The sequence below is a fragment of the Lepisma saccharinum genome, chromosome 22 (genome assembly GCF_977018435.1).
Source record: "Lepisma saccharinum chromosome 22, izLepSacc3.1, whole genome shotgun sequence".
NCBI lineage: Eukaryota > Metazoa > Arthropoda > Insecta > Zygentoma > Lepismatidae > Lepisma > Lepisma saccharinum.
This window is the reverse complement of record NC_139250.1, coordinates 417,950-442,764: the sequence shown is the minus strand read 5'-3', so window position 1 is coordinate 442,764 and position 24,815 is coordinate 417,950. Positions and strand designations below refer to the sequence as shown.

Genomic DNA, 24,815 nt, shown 5'->3' with positions numbered 1-24,815 from the left:
AGGAGAATTTAGGCTTTTATTAAAAAATAAATAAGGAAAATAGCTATGGACTAGAAATTGGCTCGAAGAAGCTTTTTAATGAACTCTGGTATGCATATTCATATATGTAGGATTCATTAAAAGAAAAACATCATTTAATACACTTATAATAATAAGGATTTTCATTTTCGGCTAAGGAAGCAGCCCCGGCGCCCACCCAGCGTCGAATAACATGGGTACCTGGGGGAAACCCTGGGGGGTAAAGGTGGTCAGGGGCGTGATGCTGATCACATCACCCCCACTCACGACCGGATCAAGAAAGTGTGGGGCGTTACCCCCACACCCCCTATACGCCTTCATGGCGTGGTGCTATGCACAGGGGAGCACTTTACCTTTACTTTTTTTTTACCTTTACCATATTTCTCACTTGCACATACCATCATTTTGCATAAATACCTAAATAGGCTATTATGAACTGAACACGAATGCACATACACTTAGAATTCCTTCCAGAGCATTGATGTGAATTTTCATGTACAGTAATTTTCTTTCACTGTTGTCTAGATGTTATCAATAGTTTGGTGATTACATAAGTCTATTAAACTATTGATAATAACGAGACGAAAATTCACGTCAATGCTACAACTCAATTCAGTTTTACATTTCCAAATATTCAATTTTATCAAATCCCAGAACAATATAAGAATGTAAATTCACTACTCTGTAAAAACATACGAAAAAATTCTTGACCACCAGCATCATTTCTTGAGACCCTGATAAATAGGAATTTTACATGATCCCTACTTTTCTAGTAATGCTGTTCATTGCCTGAACCAACTATGTATTGATTGTTATTATGCAGGAGGATGAATGAGACTGTTTATAGTATAAGAAAATGAGTGTGTTTTATGTTTGGAGAAACTAACGTATGCCTTTAAAGTAGTAGAAAGTATTGATTATAGAGGAACTTACATCGTACTCCCACGTGGAGTGGAGGGGCAGACTGGAGCATGCTTCCTTATGGACTGAGTGCTCGAAGTTTTTTTTGTTTGTGGTTGCTATGTAGTATGTCATGAAATACATACAAATGGAAGAAAAGTAAATAAAGAAATATAAACTTAACTATCTTAACCTAGTAAATACTTAGTAATAATATTATAATCATCAATTATGCACTTAGAATAGATCATGTATATTTTTCATTAGTTTGCAATGCTAATTATTGATCAGTTGTCTCTACCTGGTACTACATTTCCTTAATATCTGGTTTTATTAGTTTGTTATTTGTGGATTAATCCTTTTTTATTTAAAAAAAATACTTTGATCAAAATAGAATAAGAGTCGCCACAGTAAAGATCAGAGACAGAGAAAAATATTGAAATAATATAAAGAAATTTCTCGTTCCGATTCTCACTGACAAAGCAGAAAGTCCTGGTGTGAAGATTGCAAACTTAGTTATGGTGTTTAAGTTGATTTTGATGCAATGCATGAAGTTTGTCCTTGCACAAAATTCATGGACTAGGAGGCTGGCTTGTTCAGTGAAAATCATCATGAGCATGATGGCTTCAAATTGCACTAGTTCGGAAAATACAATATAATTTGAACAGAGCGCAATATGCACTTGACAATTATTAAAAGTGCAAAAATATATGTGTAAGATTAATGTGTGGTCTTCCAAGTCGTGGCCACTGTAAGTTAACTTTTGTTAGTCTAGGTATTATGACAGCTCCTGCTATCTTTGTATTCCAATGCCTGTTCTATATAAAAGAAAACATTCACATTTATGAGGAGTTAGGGAGTTCACATACCTATCAAACCAGAAAAAGGGATTGTTTAGATGTAATTACAACAAGACGCAAAAAAAAAAAAAAAAAACTTTTACTACATGTCAGTTAAGTTTCACAATGCTCTATACATGTGATGTTCTCATATGTTTCTACAATAAAAAATATTTTTAAAGTGATTAAAATGAAGAAAAAGGACTGCAATAGTGTTTATTTGTGCCAAGATCCCTTTTATAAACAAACAAAATCCTGTGATGTTTTCTTAGGCTTGAAAAATAGTTTCATGAGGCCAGTTATTTTTGTTTGATTCGTACATTTTGTTATGACTTAAGGAAATGTCCTTGCTTTTTCATTTTGCCTTGAATACTTTTTCTTGAGCAAGTGAAAATGCTGATTACGTGGTTTCTAGATGCCTGCAAATTAGACAAGTTTGAAAGATAATTTTGAGTGAGACTGAGTTTCAAACAGGTTGTATGATCATTTAATGCCTATAAAGAGGGCTCGAAAAATCCCGGTCGCCATGGCAACTAAAAATTTCAGCCTGGCGACTGTGATCTTATGCTGTAATATGTACGAAATTTTGATGATTCTAAGTTCAAATTGCAATACAGCGTAAGTTAGCAAATTATTATTTTTAAATCAATGTTGTGAACATTTCAAGAAAGTCAGTAATAATGTGTTACTCTTTGTCCCCCAACACCCCATTTCCTGTTTTCTCGAATGATTTAGCGATGTTTTGAATACCGTGATGCTCAGCTTCTTATACAATGTGTTTCAAAAGTTGCACAACCCAAACTTTGAAAATGTATATCATGAAAACCGTAAGAGATATTTACACTGCGTTTTCTGCATTATAAAGTCTCATCCATTGAGATATTTTTCAATGCTTAAAATTGTCAGTTTTCTCCATACAGAAAATTTAAGATAAATTAATAACTGGCGGAAGGCAGCATTAAAATTTTTCCAGAAATGCACTTTTGAATGAGAAAAATAGGTAAGAAATTATCGAAGGGTCATAATTAGATGTCTGATGACTGATGCCATGTCAATCTGTCATTTGTGACCAATATTGGTCATGTGCAACATTTGATGGATTTTTTATTGGCGATTTTTAGGGTTGAGTGAAAAAGTGCAATTTTTGGTACATATATGTCAATGGTAGCAGGTCGAAATATCGTCAACAGATGCCACATGTGCCTAAGTATTGGCTATACATTTACGTGAAAAATCATAAACCAAGATTTTGTGCCGAAATTGGACTCTTGAGAGAATCTTATCCTAGTCTGCCTCTGGTTACTGAATTCTCTTTGCTCACTTTCGGTGCTACTATGCCTGTTCTTTTAATTGATTCAGCATAGCGTATTCTTTGGAGCAGCGCGTGTGCATTGCTGAGGAGTATTTTACTACTCATTCTTACACTCATGTGCAAGAGGTTTTCCAAGAAAAATCCCCTGCTTCTGCTGTACATCACAAAGCAACTGTTTGTCAAAACACCAACAAATGATCCCACAAATTGTTAGGAATTGGTATTATTATTGAAGATGAGACACACACAGATGTACTACGTAGAAATTTTCAGCGAAAAATGCAGACTTGACCAGGACTCGAACCTGGGTCTCTGGCATGGCGTACAATTTTTCTAACCACTGAGCCGGCCTGGCCTGATTTTTTCGCTATCACTTTTTTACCTGCGTGGAATCGTCTCTGCCAGTGCTACCGCAATGGAATCTGTTGCCTTTGAAACACAGTAGACTTCAACATTGCCTGGTTCCTCCCAGCGTAGAGATGTTAATGCCTTTTCCGCTGAAAATTTCTACGTAGTACATTTCCTGTGTGTTCCTGATCTTCAATAATTAACATCTCTACGCTGGGAGGAACCAGGCAACTACAAAGTCTACTGTATTTGAACAGGCAACAGATCCCGTTGCAGTAGCACTGGCAGAGATGATTTCACGCTGGTAAAATAGCGACAGCGAAAAATCAGGCGAGGCCAGGCCGGCTCAGTAGCTTAGTGGTTAGAGCAATGACACGGTATGCCAGAGACCCAGGTTCGAGTCCTGGTCGAACCTGCATTTTTCGCTGAAAATTTCTACGTTGGTATATATTGTTGAAAATCAATTCTCAGATATTTTCAGCAAATTAACAATATTTTTTTAAAAATAATGTAATTGCTTTTATTTGGATACATGCTAACATGAATTTATTAACCCAGTGATAGTGTACATGATTAGTTTAGTGCAGAAAACCTGGTGTAAATACCTCTTATGGTTTTCATGATATAGATTTTCAAAGTTTGGGTTGTGCGACTTTTGAAACACCCTGTAGTATGCACAATTGCTAGTAGGTAGTTTCCGGGTGCCTGATTTTCAGAGCTGGTGCCTAGCTTTGAAGAAAATTATTCCAGCACTGACTATAAATTTCATTGTTCATTTATTGTGAAAGAATTCCACTTAATTTTGAATAGTTTTGTGCAAAGTCACAATAAGTTGAATGAAATTTGCTTACATATAAGTTTTACATTTCAATTTTCTTGAACATGCTAAAAATCCTTCGTAGAGTAGTATTGTGTATCAGAGTGTTGAAACCTGAAGATCATAACTTTTATGTTCATTGTTACTTTTTGCACTGTTCCTTTGGAAAATAGTGAAAGCTTTTAACATCAGGAAAAGGCTGGTGTAGATACTTTTGTTCTTTACTGGTTTTTCAATCTGCTTAAGAAATATACAAGTACATAGTCTCAAAATTTTGCCAGCAAGGATAACAGTACGTAATTTGGTCATTACATTTTTTCATTCCTCTTTTTTCTGTATTCTGAATGAGGATGATACCTTCTGTTATCATTGCCAGTAGTTGTACTGGAAAGTATTTTATTAAATACCAGTGTATTTTTACTGTACAATTGAGTTATATCGTTAGCTAATAAGCTATATATATATATATTCTTTTTTTTTTTTCAGATTTTCTAGTGCCGGCATGGCAGGACTTGTGAAGAGAAAGAAAGTTTTTAGCATTTCGTAGATGTCTTTCATAGAGCTCCATACCAAGGATTTCTGTGTTTGTAAAATCTGGCCCTTTGCATCAGGTACAGTGAAATGCTTTTGCTATCATATACACTTTTTTTTAAAATAACACTTTTTATACCTTAAATGATCTTTGTGTGTGTTGCATCTAAAAAAATCTTTTTAACAAGAATATTTCAAGTGTGCGTTTTGTATGTGCGTTTTGGAGCACAATACTGGAAAAGTTGGGGAATTCATTTTGTCAGAATGAACATGCATAATCAGGGTTTCACAATAAAAAAAAGGAAGAGCACTTAAGTGTGTTCCTTGTTCCAAATTGACGATGTTTCAGTCCTGGGTCCAAGATGATTTTAGCTTTTCCCCATGAGATGGAAGTGTTAAAGACTCACCAAATACTACAATCTTTACAAGAGGGTAAAACTTACCTTTCACACACAACTTTACGACAGAGCTTTTTAACATTTTTATATTTTTTTGTTTCAGACACAAGATGCATCGTGGTCAGCGGAACACCTACGATGGGAAAATAGCAGGCTTGTATGATTTGGAAGAAACTCTGGGGCGAGGCCACTTTGCGGTGGTGAAGCTTGCCCGCCATGTGTTCACGGGTGAAAAGGTAGCCGTGAAGGTGATCGACAAAACAAAGCTCGATGACGTGTCCAGAGCTCACCTTTTCCAAGAAGTTCGCTGCATGAAGCTGGTTCAGCATCCGAATGTCGTTCGCTTGTACGAAGTGATCGACACACAGACAAAACTGTACCTGATCCTGGAGTTGGGAGATGGGGGGGACATGTATGACTACATCATGAGGCACGAGGGTGGGCTCGGAGAGGAGCAGGCTCGCAAGTATTTTCGCCAGATTGTCCACGCGATCTCGTATTGCCACAGGCTTCACGTGGTTCACAGAGACTTGAAGCCGGAGAATGTCGTGTTCTTTGAAAAGCTGGGGATGGTGAAGCTCACGGACTTCGGCTTCAGCAACAGGTTCTGTCCAGGTCAAAAGTTGGAGACATCGTGCGGCTCTTTGGCATACTCGGCACCCGAAATCTTGCTAGGAGATTCTTATGATGCACCTGCGGTGGGTGAGTGGCAGTTTTTTCCTCCTTAATAGACATTTCTTTTAAATTTTATTCTGTTTATAATTCTTTCACTGACTAACTTACAGTCATTATTGTTCTTACGAGAGATGAGTTTTGGAAAAAGTAACTGGAGACATAGTTTTGAATGTATTGGGATAATATATTGACGGAAGATATTTTGATAGTCCTGATGACAGTGTAGATTTTTATAATATAAGATACTGGAGAAGAAATTATTCTCCATTAGTTGTTCTTAAGCCTAGTTTGGCCATTCGTTTGTAAGAGTTGATTCATGAGTACTCGTTATGCGCTGGAGTGGGAAGGGTGGGATAAAATTAAAGAAGGTAAATTTATTGCACATAGCATATCTTTTACTAATGGATGCAAAGTGTGGTATAAGTGGATGCCTAAATGTGGAGCTATTTCAGTTTTAGTTTTCTGTGGTTTTGCTCCCACTTCCCGTATAAATTTTACTTCCTGGTCAAGCGTGTAACTTTTCTTCTTTCTGTTCTCCATGGCTGACCAGTAGCAACTGAAAACTCACTTCTGTGACATTGTTGTAGCTTTCTTACGTACAAATCAACTGTGTGTACAACACCGAATTACGTATAAATGCATTACTTAAGGCTTAATTTACATATTTTTAAATTATATTTTGCTGGGACCTACAGTAATTTACATATGAACAGAATTGCGCAGAACTGAGTTACATATAACTATGTGATTAGCTTATAAAATGCAGGAAAAAACCTTTGGGGAAAATATCAAGAAAAGGGTGTTCTTCCTTCCCTGAAACATAGACGCAGCAAAATGTCCTCTTGCACGACGAGCAGCCACAGCACACTTGAATGTGGGAGTCACATTAACTCTACGCAACTACCAATCTATTTTTTGTTGCGTAGTAAGTAATGGGAAAGTGTGTCTTTTAGAGGTTTGCTTTGATAACTCTTTGGTGACTTTTGAGTGATGAGCTTCTGTTTTGCAGACGTGTGGTCGCTGGGCGTTATCCTCTACATGCTGGTGTGTGGGCAGGCTCCCTTCCAAGAGGCTAACGACAGCGAGACCCTCACAATGATCATGGATTGTAAATACACTATACCCGTGCATGTGTCTGATGCTTGTAAAAGGTAAGTTGATGACTATAAAATTACTTTAGATGACTTTCACTTTCTCCTGAAATTGTTAGGCATCAAACTTTCATATCATAGGGAGGAAGTGTAAGTGCCCCAAAATGGTTTTGGGGGGGAGAAGGCTATTCTACTTTTTATTTCCATATTTGAGAGTTTTTTCATCTTTTTCTCCTTCAGTCACATTTATCTTTTATTAGTTTATTGAACATGAACTTAAAATGTTGTAATGAATATGCTGTTAACAATAATTTCTGTTTTGAAATTAGAAGTAATTAATGAATTTATTATTTGCCTTTTTTTGCTTATTTATTTTTACAATGTAGTTTGCCACAGCTGGTATAGTGCGATCTAAGAGAAGAAATTTGATTTCTAAGCAAACATTGCCTGGAAATTGTATTCTTCAGTTTTTTTAGTTCTCAGATTTCTGTAACACATCTTACGAGAAGGCACCTAAAAGTCAATCTCACTTCCATGTGGTTCACCCCAGTAACGAAGGATCTGGCATCTGGACGTACAGCCTACCCACTATAGGGTGCCGAGTGGTCGAAAAAAACAACTGCTTTTTTGGAAAAAAGAAAACCTGAGTTTTTTCTGAGGCTTTATTGATTGGGCTTTTTTCGGGTTTTTATCCCAAGTGCTTGACATTCGTGGAAATACATTACCTGACTGCATTTTTCTTATTCCATAGCTTTCATTTATATCTCTACTGTAAAAAGACACTCGCGTCTACATTTAAACAGTAGCTGCAAAAATGCCGGCTTCTTTTTAAAATTATTGTTTTTTTTTCAAGTGTTATCATATTTCAGTAGGCTTATTAAATATGTCTACATAGTATATGCACACCCATATAACTGAAACTTAACTTAAGAGTAGTTTTTATGTATTTAGTAAATATAATCTAATAGTATACTAATATAATTTTCAGTGTTTGAATTTGGCTTAGGAACATACATATAAAGCAAGAAGAAAGAAAGAAAATATTGCTACATCTTTTAACACACTTATCAAATGTACTCTCAGGCAAGGTAAAGGTCCCCATGCCATAAAGCACATTCTAGGCTAAGGTGCCACATATTCTCGATGTAGGCCATTTTGGAGGTGATGTGATCAGCACCACTTGTATCCCCCAGGTACCCATTGATTCGAGGCTGGGTGAGCCTCAGAGCTGCTCTATGCGGGGACAAAGCTGGAAAAATTCCGACAGATCACCCACCCCAGAATTGAACCAGAGTCTCCTGCATGGCAGTAAGACATTCTACAGACTAGACCATCATTGAGTACATTTTTTCTTCAACTATATCTAAAATATAAAATTAGTATCAAACCCTTTACATTTTTATTTGGTTTCCAAGTCTATCATGTATAATGGGATGTAATAGCTGCTCAACCTGATCTTGTGTAGTGGTTCTCAACTGTTGTGAGACTAGAGCATAAACTTTACACATTACACTGAAAATAAATATCAATAAATAAATTATGCCATATGGTACGTGTCTAGGCTTGTTGGAAAATATAAAATTGTGTTTCAAATAGTTGGCAATCACTGGATCTAATGAACTCTCGCAGCCTGGTACCGGGTCACAGCCCGGCAGTTGAGAAACTCTGCCCAAGTATACCGTGGCCGTAAAAATGAGGCGGAAACTGAAATAGATTGGCTGGCCAAAGATGACTCCAAAAAGGTACATTATTTTTTTAAAAATCTGGCTTTCTGTCGGTAAAAAGTTCACTTCATGCTGAGATATGCTCATTGTGATTGGACCTATAGCCATCAGGGATGCTCATTCTTTTTTATATATATGTAACGTTCAATCAAAAACCCAGCCATTTTTAAACAACTGTTCGCAATAATAAGTTACTTTGGTCTCTAAATCTCCCTTGTAGTAGCATACTGATCTTAATTATTTAATGGAGTATCTCCACGTGTAGTGCTGAATAGTAAAGTTTTTAATTGTCCTGAAACATCAAATAGCATAATATTAACATTTGAGTCATTTTTATGACATCAATGTCACTAACATGTGAGAGTTTAAGTTCATTTTCTTCTCTGATAAGCCAATCATAACTGGTCATATAGTTTTAAAATGGAATCTGAATCATTGTCATACGTCTCCACTGAGGATCAAACCTGCTACTCCTTCATTACAAGAAAACTGTATTATCACTATGCATTAGGTAGGCACATATACAAACTACAACAAAACAAATTAATAAATACAGGGTGTTCAAAAAGTCATTCAACTGAGACTTAGAACATACATAACTTTTGTTCAAAAAGGGATACAGACATGAACCTTGCATTGGATTTTGAATTTCACTATGTGGATATTTTTAAAACTATAAAAAAGAAAATGATTCTCTGCAAGTCGCTAAATGCACGGCCATGAAATTAGGCAGGTGGAAGAAGTTCGAGCTGTTGCCACTTCTGAGCAAAACCCCGTGTGTTTAAGAGAAAGAAAGATCTCGTTGTTGAGTTGTTCTTTGTGATACAAATGGGCAGTATTTGCTATAACGGTCAGGGATGACACAAGAGTGCCCAGGGAGAGATCGGTCTGGCACTTGAAGTAGGCAACGCAGCCCGGTTGACATTGCCACACAGTGCACGGGAACCAGTAACTTTTGTCTCACTTTGCTTTTCCCATATGTGGCACCAGTGCAGTTCTGCCCAGCTGCCTATTTTCATGGCTGTGTGTTTATCGTGTAAAAATGTTTTGTACAAAGTAAAGGAAAATATGCATAAAAGACAGATATGGAGACTGTTGCAAAACTTTTCGATGTGTGTTGATGGTTTCTGTAGAGCATGGAGCAAATATATAGGTAGGTTAGTTTTTGTACAATAAATTTCGAATCTTTTCTTTCATCTGGACATTGATAGCATAACATAGCCACATGTCGGGCACTGCCTTCTGACACGACCCATGTTGCTAGTACACTTTGTAATTTCGAAAAAAACATACTTCTTTACGAATATGCCACAAAAATCACCATAGATCGCCTGCATAAAAAAATCGTTATTTTGCCAATTCCATAAATTACCACAGAGACCATTGCCACACATCGAACATTTTTGCATATGTCTTTTATCCATATTTTTCTTTACTTCATACAAAGACATTTTTACATCTTAGTAACTTTATGTCCATACTGAATGTTCATGCAGAGAACCATTTTTTTTTTTAATCTTTTAAAAATATTCACATAGACAAAGTTAATACACACTGCAAGATTCATGTCTCTATCGCTTTTTGTACAAAGGTTACATATGTTCAATGTTTTGGTTCCAAGACTTTTTGAACACCCTGCAGAAGAAATGGCCAATATGTGTCTTCTGGCTGCTACATTCTGCAAAATTATTTAGCTTATCTCCAAAATATGACATTATGAACCTTTTAACCTGACACAAGTGAAATAGGTTAGCCGTAATTGGTAAAAAGCCAAAATTTCCATTTTTTTCTCCAAAAAAAGCCAGCTTTTTATCGAAAAAAAACGTCCATTTTTGCAACTCTAAACATGAGTAAGGAAATTTTAGTCATCGGAGAAAGATGTTGATTTTAGCCTGATATAATATCACGGGTGCAAATATCCTAAGTGCTCGTGCACCCACAATTTTAATTCCAATCAATTAATCTAAAGGGTGCTGACGTACCCCAAAACTATTAATGGACAAAAATCATTAGTAAGGTGTGATACTTGCATAGGGTTACCAGACGTCCGGTTTCTCCCAGACATGTCCTACATTTTAGCCTTATGTCGGGCATCCGGGAGGAATTTGAAAAATATCATAAATGTCCTATATTTTGAGCATCACATAATATTAATTAGGAAAATAGGTAACAGAAGATAATCATGCAAGTTAAAAGTCTATGGACTGTGCTTCCAAACTCAGTAGTGAAATTTATTTTGATTCGGTAATTGCCCAAAAAGAATAAAACGTTTGTCCTGCCATGAAACAAACGAAACGGAAGCACTTAATGAACAAAGTTTTGGGACCACTTTCTGATAACGTCACTGTTCAATGCCTGAGCAGAATTTCTTGCCTTAGGGTTTATACTGATTGAACAAGGTGTTGCCCAATCTTAGTCAATATTCAATATAATTTGATTGTAAAGCAGGGGTATAGAGAACAAAGTTACTCAGGGTGTTTGCCCTGCCAGTCAAGAAAAAGTAAAGAAATCAACAAGTAGGTCAAGAATTCAATACAAAGGCAATAAATTATTCTTGTGGTCAAGAATTTTTGCTATCATAATGACTGGTTGATTTAGTTAATTTTACTTCACTTTTTTCTATCCCTTTGGCTAATCGCGAAGATGAGAATGAATGGTGGTAAGATAAGATGGATGAAGGGACAGTCACAAACATAGGGACAACTGGCTGTGAGTCCAGACTGCCAAACACAGTTCAGGATGCATTAATACGAGAAAGTAGATCTAATTCTCTTCTTAAATTCAGTTTCAGTTTTCATCTTAACTGGCTCTCTCGTAGGGGCTTTCATTAAATAAATATTTATTTTCATAATTACTAATTTCCAACTTTACGTAAGTAGGGGTCAAATAAATAAACGTTAAGAAAAACGAAAAAAAGGTCTGGAAAAGTCCAGAAAAAGTCAAGAATTCTGGTTGTGTTCTTTTGGTAGACACCCTGTTATTGAATTAAAAACTACCCAAGATAAAACTTGTCGAACCATTTTAAATTACTGTAATTGCTGAATATTTGTTTGCCATTACAAGTCATAATTCAGATGTTGAGAGAGTACTTTCATTACCATCAGCGAGAGAAATTACAGACTTGCGAGAGAAATTATTTTTTCATAAAGTCTGTAAAATGTTTGTTTGGTACTGATCTCTATAATTTCAAAGAGTTTGACTGTCCACTCTAACATAGGGCATAGTTTGACTAAACCTGAAATTTTGATAAAAATCGTCTCCTCTGAGAAGTACCGCTTAAATCATGTAGTAAGAGGTGTGTTGATTAGTATGATTGCAAGTTTTGAAATTTTGCATTTAAAAATTCATCAAGACTTCATTTTTTTAAAACTGAAAAGTGTCATTTTTCAACTACTTTCTAACGTGTTCTATAGAAATATGTATTATTTATTGAGAATGTTTTGTGTCCTACATTTCCTTTAGAGCGATCTGGTAACCCTATACTTGCAATAAAATAAAATGGTAATAGTTCATGTGGAAAATATGTGCCTGGTGGCCAAAGTTCGCAAGGATGAGACTTTGGAAGATTTTGAACATTTTGCAATGAATTTTCTCAGCCGAAAATTCTTTTTTATTTTTTTAAACTTCAGAAGCAATTCATATTTTGGGAAATATGTGGTAAATAATTACAGAGAAACTTAGTACTCACATTTTCCATGAAGCTGTTTTAGTTTGTTCTATTAATTTCGGTAGCCACTGCCACCATCCTCGTTGGATGCCGCTAGGTGCACTGTAGTCGCCTATTTGCCTGCGTGGTGGCAGTGACCACCGATATTAATAGAACAAACTAAGGAGAACTTCGTGGGAAATGTGAGTAGTAATTTTCTGTGGAAGTAAGTTAACTAATATGAAAGCAATTCCAAGATACAAAATTGTTCTTTCATTCATCCACATTTCAATGTTGTTGCCTTGCAGGCTGATAGCAAAGATGCTGATCCGGGAGCCGGAGCGCAGGGCCACTCTGGAGGAGATCGCAAACGACCCGTGGCTGGCCGAGGACTGCAGCCTCCAGCCAGCCGAGTTCCTGCCCCTTATATCAAGAGAGCACGTCTCCGATGAGGACCACGCTCATATTATACAGAAAATGGTGAACGGAAAGATTGCTACAAAGGAGGAAATTCTAGAGTAAGGGTCTGTTACAGTTGTAGGAAAACACAGAAGTTGGTTAATTGATACAATATTCTAACCCTGTAGGTTAGACTTTCAATCTTAACAGTAATGTTTTATTTTTATTCTTTTTATGCATTAAAAAATACAGGGTGTATCAGAAGTGAAAGCGCGAACTGAAACTGTGAAAAGTACGAATAGTAAAATTTGCAATTGAATTGTTTGCAAGATAATTACGGATGCATGGTTATGATCCGCCACTGACTTGATTGTTCGTGCACATCGTACGCCTGAGCCTTTCTTGCCTTCCGTCCTGTACAGGGCATATACCTCCTTTCGGCAGCGTACAGTTTTGAACAAAGAAATGTCAGTGTGTGCAATGAGACAAACATACAATGTTGCAAATAATGAAGTCCGTAGCAGATCGTAACCATACATTTGCAATGATCTTGCAAACAGTTCATTTGGAACCCCATGTTTACTTACACGTTTTTGCTTCTACTCTCATGTTTCAGTTTGCACGATCACTTCTGATACACCCTGTGTGTCTCCTTTCATTATAAAATAACATATTGAATTTGCTCGATGCCAGGAAAGCTATTTTCAAAAAATCCTCTTCTTTTGAAAACTGCTATGATGATCCAAATTGTGAAAAATTACATCTGCAGATATTTCATTTGGTTTGCTTTTGCTGTTGTCTAGATATTTGCAATACTTTCGTAGCTACGTAAGTCTATTTTTCATCACAGATGTCTAGACTACAGTAAAAACAAGCCACACCAAAATTCATGCAAATTTTCAAAGAGCCAATGGCCCAGTGCAAAGCAAGTAATACTTTGGTTTGAATTTAATTGACAATACTTCTTTGGACTCCTTTCGTGTGCACATGGGCGTCACCAGAAATTTTTGCAGTGGGGATCGGGCAAATGAGAAAAATAATAATTATTATTATCATGGTTATAAATGTTATTATACAATAATAAATATTATAAACTAATAAAAATAAATTTTATTCGAAATAATAATTATTATTATTATTACTATTATTATTATTATTATCATTTAAATGAGGAGACTCGATCCACCAAACAAGTGAATACCAGCACAACTATTTTCCATTATTTCTCTTGCATTTTATGCAGTTAGTATCTGAATGCATTTTGATATTAACTTTTGCATGTCTCGTTCAAGAAAAGGCTTTGCATGTTAGGGGGATTTTTTTTCATAAAGTTTTTTGTGTGACCTCTCACCTGCAACTGTAATTATTAGAATTTTGAAACCTGTGTAACCATTTGTTCTTTGGATGAAATGGTAGAATGTAGCCTTGTTCCTGTATTTTTCATCCAGTGTTTTTGATCCAATGCAATTTTGTTACTTTGATTTTTCTGTTCGAATACTAACTAAATGAACTTTATTTCTGTTCTTAACAATAAGAGTAACAAACTTTTGACTTGTATCTTTAAATGAAAGATGTCAATTTCCAGGGGGTCAACTGGCCCATTCAACCCATCCCACCCCCACCCCTCCTGATGCCCATGCTTGTGCAGTCTACAAAATGTCTCGGTGGCACTTGTGAAGTAAAACAGTATTTTCAGTATCTTGCATGCAAACTCGTGGCTACTTTTTAAACTAAACTTTTGATGGTTAATGTGGTGTAGTGGTAATTGCTAAGAATGTTGACATTGGTTGAATGTAACCTTGGCTTTGTTACATTAAACTCTTCATTTTTTAAAGCAAAATATGCAAATTCAACTGGGATTTCTATTACAAGAGTCAAATAAAAGCCTTAAAATTCCAATAAAAATTGTAGGACAGAGTGTATACAGGTATCAACTTTAAAGGCTGCAACACTAATCAAGTGAGCTTCAAAATGACATTTTGTTATTTTAAAGATGGCACCTCCTGTACACACTTGCACCAGTGAAGAAGAGTGGTTCCTTGCCCTCTGTCAGCCTAAAAGTTAGAGAAATTTCTTGCAAATAAAAATTCAGTGTATCTGTGTATGCTAACCACACCAGCAAGTGTGGCCTCAGGGGTGAAAAGGCCTTTGCAGTGGCTCAAGTGACTGCTCGTCGACCCCAAAGACTCGTTGTTCTTCAGGTAACTCAAAGTTGAAAATATGTGTGGGTCAGCAATAGACATGTGCTAAAATGCAGCAATATTGTGCAACTCCACATACAGAAATCTACTAGATAAGAAACAAGAACAACTTAAGGTTTCATTTGACTCTCCCTTGCACTTATTGGCAATTTGGTATTCTGCTTCCACCATGTGAGAATTGTCTCGGTTGCTTTCTTCCTAACAACATATGTAATAGTCCGGGTGCCAAATTCCTAATAGTGGCATAACCTCGTTTTGAGGTGTGAATAAAATGTTTTGACTGATTTTGAAAGGTTATGTTATGTACATTTGAGATCCGATAGATGCCACTCTGTCAAACTTGAGCAATTTGAGTAATTCAAGATGGCGTCCAATATGGCGGACTTTCCAGTTAATGACCTATATCTCGGTAACCAATGGTTGTGAACAGAAAATCTTTTCTTAGTCTTGATCCTCATTAGATGGACTACGAAAAAGATTCTGTTTAATTTTTCACTAATGTCAATAGATTTACCGTAATTTAAAAAATAATCCTTAAAATATGTAATTTTTCTAGCACTGTTTGAAGTTTTTGCCTTGTAACTTTTGAATATATTAAATGACAGGAAATTGTTTCGAATAAAAGTGGTAGCCTAATTCATAACATAACCTTTACATGTTTGAATGTAAAATATGTCCCAAAATGGGGAATATCTTTATCATAGGCCGGCAGCTAAGTCCCGAATAATTGACTTTTTGATAAAAGCAAGAATCGTGGTAGGATTAATTGTTGTATCATTAAAGATATCTTTAGTTCAGTAGCCAATCGATATCTGCACTCAGACGGCCGCCATCTTGAAAATAATCCACCATATTGGATATTTTTTTGATTTGATATATATCTGGAACGGTGTCCCCTATCAACGTCTGGTTTTCTCAGAAATGTTCCAAATAGTGTAAACTTTCATAATAAATCAATAAATCTATTTTTGAAAAATAAGAAATAGAGGTTTTGCAGAAAAACTACAAAATATTTTATGAGAATAACTGATAGTTGAAAGTCTTAATAATTTTCTAACCAAACTATGGTATTTCCTATTTTGTAAGATTATGAAGTGTTTGGTAGAAGTCTTCAGATGAACTGAACACCTATTTTTTTTTAGATTTATAAATTTACCTTAAGTAGCATTTTAAAAGAAATACAATTTACAAACAAGTCAACATAATTTCTAAAAAAAAGGAGTCATTGAAATTTATACATATTGGACACTATCTTGAATTACTCAAGTTGCTCAAGGTTGACAGAGTGGCATCAAACGGATCTCAAATGTACATAACAAAACCTTTCAAACATTTTATTCATACCTCAAGTCAAGCTTTTCCATTTGGCACCCGGACTATAACAATCTTCTCTGTTTCTTAAGAAGCAGCTCACGCTTATGATGTGTTTTGAATGGTCCTTTGTTTTGTTTTCCTCCAGAGCTTTGGACAAGAACGAATACAACCATATCACGGCAACCTACTTTCTGCTGGCAGAAAGGAAGCTTCGAGCGCATCGCCAGGAGCAGGCGCAGCTCATCAGTCAAGGGCAGCCTCCGGATGCATCTGCTCCTTCATCAGGGTGAGTGAGCTTTGAAAATCCAATTAGTTTTGTTTGCACGAGGATGATGTTTCGAGGCAATTTTCTCCCGTCGAATTTTAAGTTGAGGGAGGGTGCTTCAGATGTGAATCCAGTGAAGCCCCAATTTTAAATTTTTCCTGCTTTTTTTTTTTGAGTATTTTCACCATAATCTCGCAAAAAACATAAAATCGGGGTTCCACTGTACACGTCAGGAAAATAACTTTTGAAGTTTGTGGAAATTCTTGTCTAGTGAGGGAGTGATATCATCTCGCTCCCCGTTGCTTAGACTTACTTCATGATAAATAATATAAATAAAATAAAATATAACTTATTTTTACTTACGTTTAGTGAGTATGTGTTGAGTAATTGACAACGTTTCAAGGACCACTGTCCCCTTCTTCAGGTCGGTTTATCGGCTTCACGGTTGCTCACGAAGCTTCATCGATGCCAAGGATTAGGTTTACATGGATACGATAAAATATTGGGAATCCATCACAACTGACCTGTTCTTTTTTAAAAATCACTACGTAAAATTTCCCTACTATTAAAATAAATTAAAACCCCTCTGTTACAACTTATTAAAAAATAATCCGTCCGGCCATTTGTCACTCGCGTGTTGACAGTCAATGGCTTCACAAGGAAAAAGAACAGGTCACTTGTGCTACTGGAACTTTAGATGAGGATATGATGATGTACTTGAATGCTGACAACAATAAAGACCAACGAACAAGTCTATTGGACGTATGTTTTGACACAGCTTTGTCTGGAGAAAATATGTATTTTATTGCAGTGGCATCAGATATTATGTCAAACTTCTGACCTAGTAGAAGTTTATAAAACTTCTTGATACCAAATACCACACTCATTGCCTCATGTTCAACTTGACCGTATTTCTTCTCAGTTTCATTATAAATAGAAGATGTGCATGCGATAGTATGCAGTTTACCATTAATCCGATGGCATAGATGAGCTCCACATCCATACGGTGAACCATCGCAAATAACAACAATCTCTTTATTTGGATCAAATGAGACGATTGGTTCAATTTTCTTTATTTCTGAAATTATATTGTGAAATTCATCAGAACAATCCTTTGACCAGTTAAATGTGACATTCTTGTTAAGCAAATTAGTAATGTTAAATGTTTTGGAGGCTAGGTTTGGAATAAACCTTCGATGAAAGTTTAACATGCCCATAAATGATCTAACTTGGGTCACATCTTTTGGTTCTGGACAGCATACTAAAGCTTCTATGTTCTTAGGAGACGGACTGATTCCTTTATCACTTACTAAGTATCCCAAATATTCAACATGTTGAGAAATAAAGGTACATTTCTCCAAATTAGCTTTCACATTGTGTGCTTGTAATCTAGAGAGCACTAAACAAGTTCTTTTGTAACATTCATTCTTCGTTCTTCCACCAATTATGACATCGTCGAAGTAGAAAGCAACTCCTGGTGTTTCTCCAAGGATCTTTGCCAATGTCATTTGAAAAATATCTCCACTTGTGGAGATTCCAAAGCATAACCTTTTGATTCTAAATAAACCAATATGAGTGTTGACGATCGTCTGATAACAGTAACTAAAGATAAGCCATCTTCAAATCAATAACTGAAAAATATGTACATCCGACAAGTTTAATGAAAATATCAGGCGTGCTGCAATTAAACTTTACATTCTCTGTCATTTTTTTAATCGTAGAGGAAAAGTCAACACATAATCTCAGCGAACAATCCTTCTTCATTACTGTAATTAGTGGTGAAGCCCAATCCGAGTAATCAATTGGTTCCCACAATCCTGATTTAACTATTTTTTCAATCTCAGCTTTGACTTGGGAGTGTAAACCATAGGGAATATCGTAAGCTTTCCTGAAGACAGGAACAGCTCCTGGTTTCAATGGAATGTCCACTTTGAATGGTGTTATAGGTTTGGGCATATCTCCGTCAAATACTGAACTAAAATCTTGTTTGATTGGTATGCATAATTCATCTGGCTTATCTAACTGTGTAGAGTTCATCTTATAACTCTGGCAACTACTGATTAATTGATTTCTCCACAAAGGATTAATTACATTCAACCACGATCGGCCGATTAAAGGATTTTGTAGTTTTTCTGAACAAATGATACTCGGTAGGCAATAAGTGCTACCACCATACTCGACATCTAGGAATGCTTGGCCGCAAACAGATAACGGATTATTGCGTACAACTTTAATCACTATACTACAGCCGGGAAGGAATAACCTGGCAGTAACGTCACTCCCTGCTAAGTCAGCGTTGCCAACTACTATGAAAGGAACCATGGAACGAGTAAGAGTACGATCAGTAAGGATCGCGGTGCAAGCTACCAATTTTCAATTTAATGTTAGCACTGCTAGATGTTTATTTTATGTTTGTTTATTTTAATTATTTCATATAATTCGGCTTTCAGTAAACCTTCTGCATGCGGAATATTGTGAGATGATAGCCACGACTTCATTTCATCCTTCTGCTGTTTGATGTTGGGATTTTTTTCAGTTGTGGTATGGAGGATTGCCACACACAATAGCAAGTTTGGGGGCAGATTGGGAAGAAGCTGTTCTTCGAACCACAACATAAAATTGTTAGTGTTCATCTCCCCATGATAGTCCCCAGAAGTTGTTTTTGAAAGGAACACTAACTTCGCCCCCTCCACAAATTCACTTTCACCACCGGCATGCACAATGATAAACCTGGGACCCTTTCCTGTTGGCACTTTTAACCCCCCCCCCCCGAATCTTTGGAATCCAGCCAAACTTTGGGGACAGTGTGGTGTGTGTTCACGAAACTTTCATCCATGTACAGTAGAATAGGTAAGACAAGAAACTCCTCGCGGCCTCACGCCCAAGCCATACGTAGGGGAAGGACGCACAGAAGCAGGGTTGGCAGTGCATACGGGTCAAATGTCTACGCAGAACGAGAACACAAGAAAACTAAGCAAGAAGATCTGAGTGGTATGGTGGTAAACATACAACTGAATGACCGCGTTCTGCTAAGATGGAATCAATTTTGAACATCTTCAAACGGGGTTTGTTAATTTTCACCAAGGAATACAATTCTGGTTTGAACATGTGTGCGTCAAAGGGGGTGTTGTTTTGAACGAGCCACTGAATGAATCATAATGTCTTTTCGGGAGGAGGAAGAAGGCGCAGGATTTATTTGTACGTTATGGCATGAGACGTTGTCAACAACAACAACACTGTTTCGTGTCAAATTTGGGATAAACTTCTCCCCGGACCCTGTGGCTGAGTGGTTAGCACATCGCGCTGCGACGCCAAGGGTCCCGGTTTCGAATCCCGCTCGGTCATGGTTGTTTGTAAATGTCCATTCATCAATTTCATCATTTCATCACTCATCCCCATCTTCGCAAATTAGCCAAGAGGCACAAAACGCGAAGTAAAATAATATATATATATATATATATATAAATTGGGCATTCATATCATGGTGGTAATCGCCAAAAGATTTTCCAGATTTGAACATTAACCGCCAGCATGTACAACAATTACACGTTGCCCTTTAGACACCGGTGCTTTGACGGCAGCCGCTGTTCCATCCACTCAAGCTTCTTTCTTTGTTGTCGAGCTGTGAAAATAAGTCCGTCAACGGAAACAATGGGTCGTCCTTGTCGACGAAAGATTTTTATGGCTTTGAGGTACGATGAACGTAAACTTCTTATTTCGTCCTTTTCTATAAGCAATTGTCTATTATTTTCCGCTTTTTCCCACTTAAACTCTAGGTCACGTATTATCTTGCGCACACACCAGACACTGCCTTGGAACTCTATTCTTTGTTTCAAAACCCTTCGGATACCTTCCCCGTCCGTAAGGTGAAATTCGTGCACAACATGCCTAACAACACACTTATCGAACTCGTCTATATGACTTTTGATTTTTTCGGCGAGGTCGTGTTCTATGGGGCGTATGAAAGTGTTTCTTCAACGTAGTGCATGCTTTACTTTCTATTAGTACAATTCTTCTCACACTGCTGAATGAAACACCACATGCGCGAGCCACCCTCCTTTGCAACTGTTTTTCGGACATATGAACTCCCACCTCGTCTTTCATAAATGCATCGACATTATATACAATTTCTCGCCCTTGGCTGCAGATTAATTTCCGTCCACCGAGTTTACTTGCTTTCTCTGAACTGCAAGCTTCCATGCTAGCAAGTACACTGCACACAAAACAAACACACACTTTAAATGAAGACAGGCAAGTCGATCGCGTTGATTGTCGGTGTTCACACAACATTAAGACGTTCGGCAACCCTGCCTGTGTGCACGATAGGGGAAGTTCGCGCATGCGCTTGCCACGTTTCGGACCCAGCACATCGGTGGGAGAGTTTCTTGTCTCACCTCTTGTACTGTAAATGCAAGACCGGCAGGGTTGCTCTCTGCGCAGTTCTTTAACTTCACGCAAAAATGATCGCCGCAAAGCAACGATGCTGTTTCGTTCAAGGAGTAGCTTAATGCTGTTTACGCTGTGCTTTTTAAATCTGAATCCTAATTTTCTTATGATCATACCCAACAACCAACGCGAAACCTTAAAATTAACAGTTTCTTGCAGTTCCTTCATCACTTTATGTACGGTGACAACAATGCCTTTCGTGTATAAATCATGGATTGTTCGGCGCACGACTGCTTCATCAAAAGAATCCAGATTTGTGACACGTTGTTGGGCATTCGGTCGGTTTTTGCCCGCCGTTGAAAAAGGTTTCCCGCTCGCAATCGCAACACTTTTGTCTTTCTCCTTCAAAATTCTCCACACAGATCTTTCACTGACACCTGTCGCCACGGGCCTTCTGTGAACACCTGTGGTTTTGTTTTCATCGCAATCAAAGTACTTATACATATTGAAAACTATTTCTCTTGTATCGCTGTGCAAGGGCTTACCTTTCTTTACTCCACAGCTCATTGTACAACAATGACAAAACCAGCCAAAAAAAATCCCTAACAAAGAAACAAAATAGCAAGCAATCCCTCACTCGTAGCTGCGGTTTGTTAGACTAATGTAGCAGTGTGGGGGTTTGCACGCCTGCATTGCCCCTCTCGGAATGATTTCGATTGGTTTGCACGTCACCTTGTCGTCCGCTCTAGCCAATGAGCCTTCGCTTCTGGAAGGAGAGGTGAAGGTGGGAGATGACGTCACTGCCAAGCTATTTCTTCTGCGCTGTAGTAGCCTGAATAGATATATTTGGAATACATTTGTTTTACAAGTCCAAATTAAAAAGCGTAACAGCCGATCCTATATCAACTTCACATTGTATAATACAACCATTACTGTTCAAATTTACCAAATAAGGCTTTGCTGTAACTACATGTATAGTGTTGGAAGATGAGTTACGATTGTTAGGACTAGGCCTAACTGGATGAAAATGATATAACAATAAGACATGTAGTTTGCTTTGCATTTTGCCTAATAACGAGTTATCATTGTAATGGTTGAGCCTTATTCACCGTAGAATCATCGAATCGCTGTTTCTTCCTACAACGTTGATGCCAGTGACCTTTTATCCCTCATTACATACGCATAGAATTCCTTGCTGGACATAAAGCTATTCCGTGACTCCGTGTACATTTAGTACAAGGGTGAAACTGTTTACTATAATCCGGTGGGGAGAGTACTTTGGATGAGGAACTTGCCCCGGCAGATTGATTCCAAAATGGAACTGAAGTCTGTCTCTTGCCTGTCACATTGCATTTATTTTCGCCAATTGCCTTGCTCACATAAGAAACATCGTTCGTAATTTCATTTTGGATGAACATTCTAGCTTCCTTTTCTAAAGCTTCCATTTGCAAAGCAATATCCTGAATTTTACTAAACGTCAATAACTTGTTTCTATTAGCTTCTATCAACTGTTCAACTAAGGCTTCTTCTAAATTTTGCTCGTACATACATTTTCGAGCCCTGTTGCTTGAGCCTAACCATGATATCTGCTACTGATTCACCAATCTCTTGCACACATTGCTTAAATTTAAATCTTTCGACATACTTATTTGTCGTGGGCTTAAAATGAGACAACAGCTTATCTTTCAGCACTGAATAAGGCTGTAACGGTACTTTATGCTCCTCGGGTAACTTTTGAACAACACATAATTGTTCAAAACGAAGTAAATAATCATCGATATCCTCTGTTTCAGACAGAAACTCAACAAATGTTATAGGAGTTGACATAATGAGATTTAATAAAAATAGCTACACACATGAATATCAACAACCATTGTACCACATGGTGCAAAGAAAAATAATGTCATTCTGACTTAATCATTACCCTTACTTAAAGTGATGAAAATCCTGCAGATTAGTATGTAATACATGAATACACCTGTAACCACTTCATGGCTAATCTTCTACAGTATTCCATTCTACCGACTGCTCCATAAATGATATCCTCTCACTCCCCGTTGCTTAAGACTTACTTCATGATAAATAAAAGTCATTAAGTACAACACCGAACGATGATAACACCTGTTTAATTGCGTAAAACTAACACATAATATATCTTAATAAAAACGTATTCATGTATACATTTACTCCATGTTCAACCATCCATATAACAAAATCGTGTAGTCATGGTAACCCACACAGAATATAAGCTTGGTTACTTTTCTTCATAATTTGCATCTATCAGGGAGCAATGGCAGTGTCTTTCACTCCAACACTGGTTTTCCTGTAACTTACATCAACTTGACAATAATTTGAAAACAATATTTTCTTACTTTTTAACTTCTTACATAAATATAGAGTGTGTGCACAAAGTATGTGACACATTTTAATTATTAATAAATCAGAAACTAATGAAGGTGCAAAAAACTGGTGGAAATGATATATCGATAAAAAGTTTGTCTTGTATCAGTACACTTCTGTGTTTATTACTTTTGTCACAGAGAATGCCAATATGCTAATCGATTTTTTCCCATGTTCGGGGCAACATCCACAGTATCTGTCATGTTGTTTATTCTGGCTTTATTTTCATCACTCTTGCCCGACCCTGTGGTTGAGTGGTTAGCACATCGCGCTGCGATGCCAAGGGTCCCGGGTTCGAATCCCGGTCGGGCTTGGTTGTTTGTGAATGTCCATTCATCAATTTCATCATTTCATCACTCATCCCCATCTTTGCAAATTAGCCAAGAGGCACAAAATGCGAAGTAAAATAAAGTAAATCAATCAATCAATTTTCATCACTCTTGTAAGGTTCGTCAACATTGTTCGTCGTGTTTTGAATGAACCCTTGAAGGTGAATTTGACGTTGTGGTCTGATTCCTTGGTCCACGAGGTTACCTGACAAAACCCCATTGGGACTTGAAAGTGATGAACTGAAAGCCAGAATTAACAACGCAATAGTGTCTGTGGATGTCGAACATGCTGAGTTGAATGTAAGAAAACTCTATTATCGATTTGACATTCTTCGTGCAACAAAATTAACACATGCAGGACATGAAACTTTTTGAGTTTATCTATCTATCTATCATTGCCACCAGTTTTTTTGTATCTTCATTAGTTTCTGCATTATTAATAATTAAAATGTGCCAGACACTCTGTGTACACCCTGTATAACGATCCTCTGCAACTTGCAAAATAACGCCCTGCTGTTAATTGACATTCTAACACTTCCACAAACATGTCGCTAATTAGCCCATTTAGTGATTTTCTTTTGTGTCCGGTATTTTGGCCTTTCACGGGAACAATTTTTTTGTGCCTATCATTTCTAATATGTCTGCCTAAATTCAGTTGAATTTTCATTAATTACATTACTCCAAAAAGAACATAAAGTTTTCTACTTTGCAGAAATAAGTTTGTTTAGACATCAGGAAATCATGTGGGTAAAATAAAGTAAGTGAAATTATGTATTTATATTTAAATTAGTTTGCTTGAAAATGAGTATTGTTATTTTCTTTGCAGCAAATCAGACGAGAGTCCAGACAGCACATTGCCATTGGAGAACGAGTCTCAGCAATCAAATAAATCTCTCCTTACAATTTCACGTACTCCGGGGGATGCACCTCAGGTAAGATTTTCTCTTGTGTGTTGGGATCCTTGCATTGGGTTGTGGGAATAAAAACTACTCACTTCTCAATGTTTTTGGAGCGCATGTGGGCAAATGGAGTTGAGAACTTGCTCACGGGCTGTTTCAGTATCACTGGAGGGTTCAAGAAAGCAAAATAGAATGTGTAAATTATATGAATAAATAATTTGTCATTCCTACATGTAGTGTTATTGGTATTTCTAGTACTTATTTGGTTGTAACACTATTTGAATTGTTTTACATAGTCTTCACCAGGTGAGTAGAAATATTGT

At 37.0% G+C, this 24,815-nt stretch overlaps 1 protein-coding gene across 2 annotated transcripts in view; it reads left to right on the top strand.

Moving 5' to 3' along the window:
- Positions 1 to 24,815, top strand: part of Snrk (SNF related kinase) — a 29,587-nt gene that overhangs the window by 1,710 nt on the left and 3,062 nt on the right. For both annotated transcript variants that reach the window (XM_083144106.1, XM_083144107.1), the window contains exons 2-7: positions 4,721 to 4,845; positions 5,267 to 5,865; positions 6,848 to 6,989; positions 12,608 to 12,817; positions 16,359 to 16,499; positions 24,420 to 24,525. In XM_083144106.1, the coding sequence (XP_083000232.1) occupies positions 5,274 to 5,865; positions 6,848 to 6,989; positions 12,608 to 12,817; positions 16,359 to 16,499; positions 24,420 to 24,525 (1,191 nt within the window). In that variant the 5' untranslated portion in view covers positions 4,721 to 4,845; positions 5,267 to 5,273. The remainder of the gene's footprint in view (positions 1 to 4,720; positions 4,846 to 5,266; positions 5,866 to 6,847; positions 6,990 to 12,607; positions 12,818 to 16,358; positions 16,500 to 24,419; positions 24,526 to 24,815) is intronic.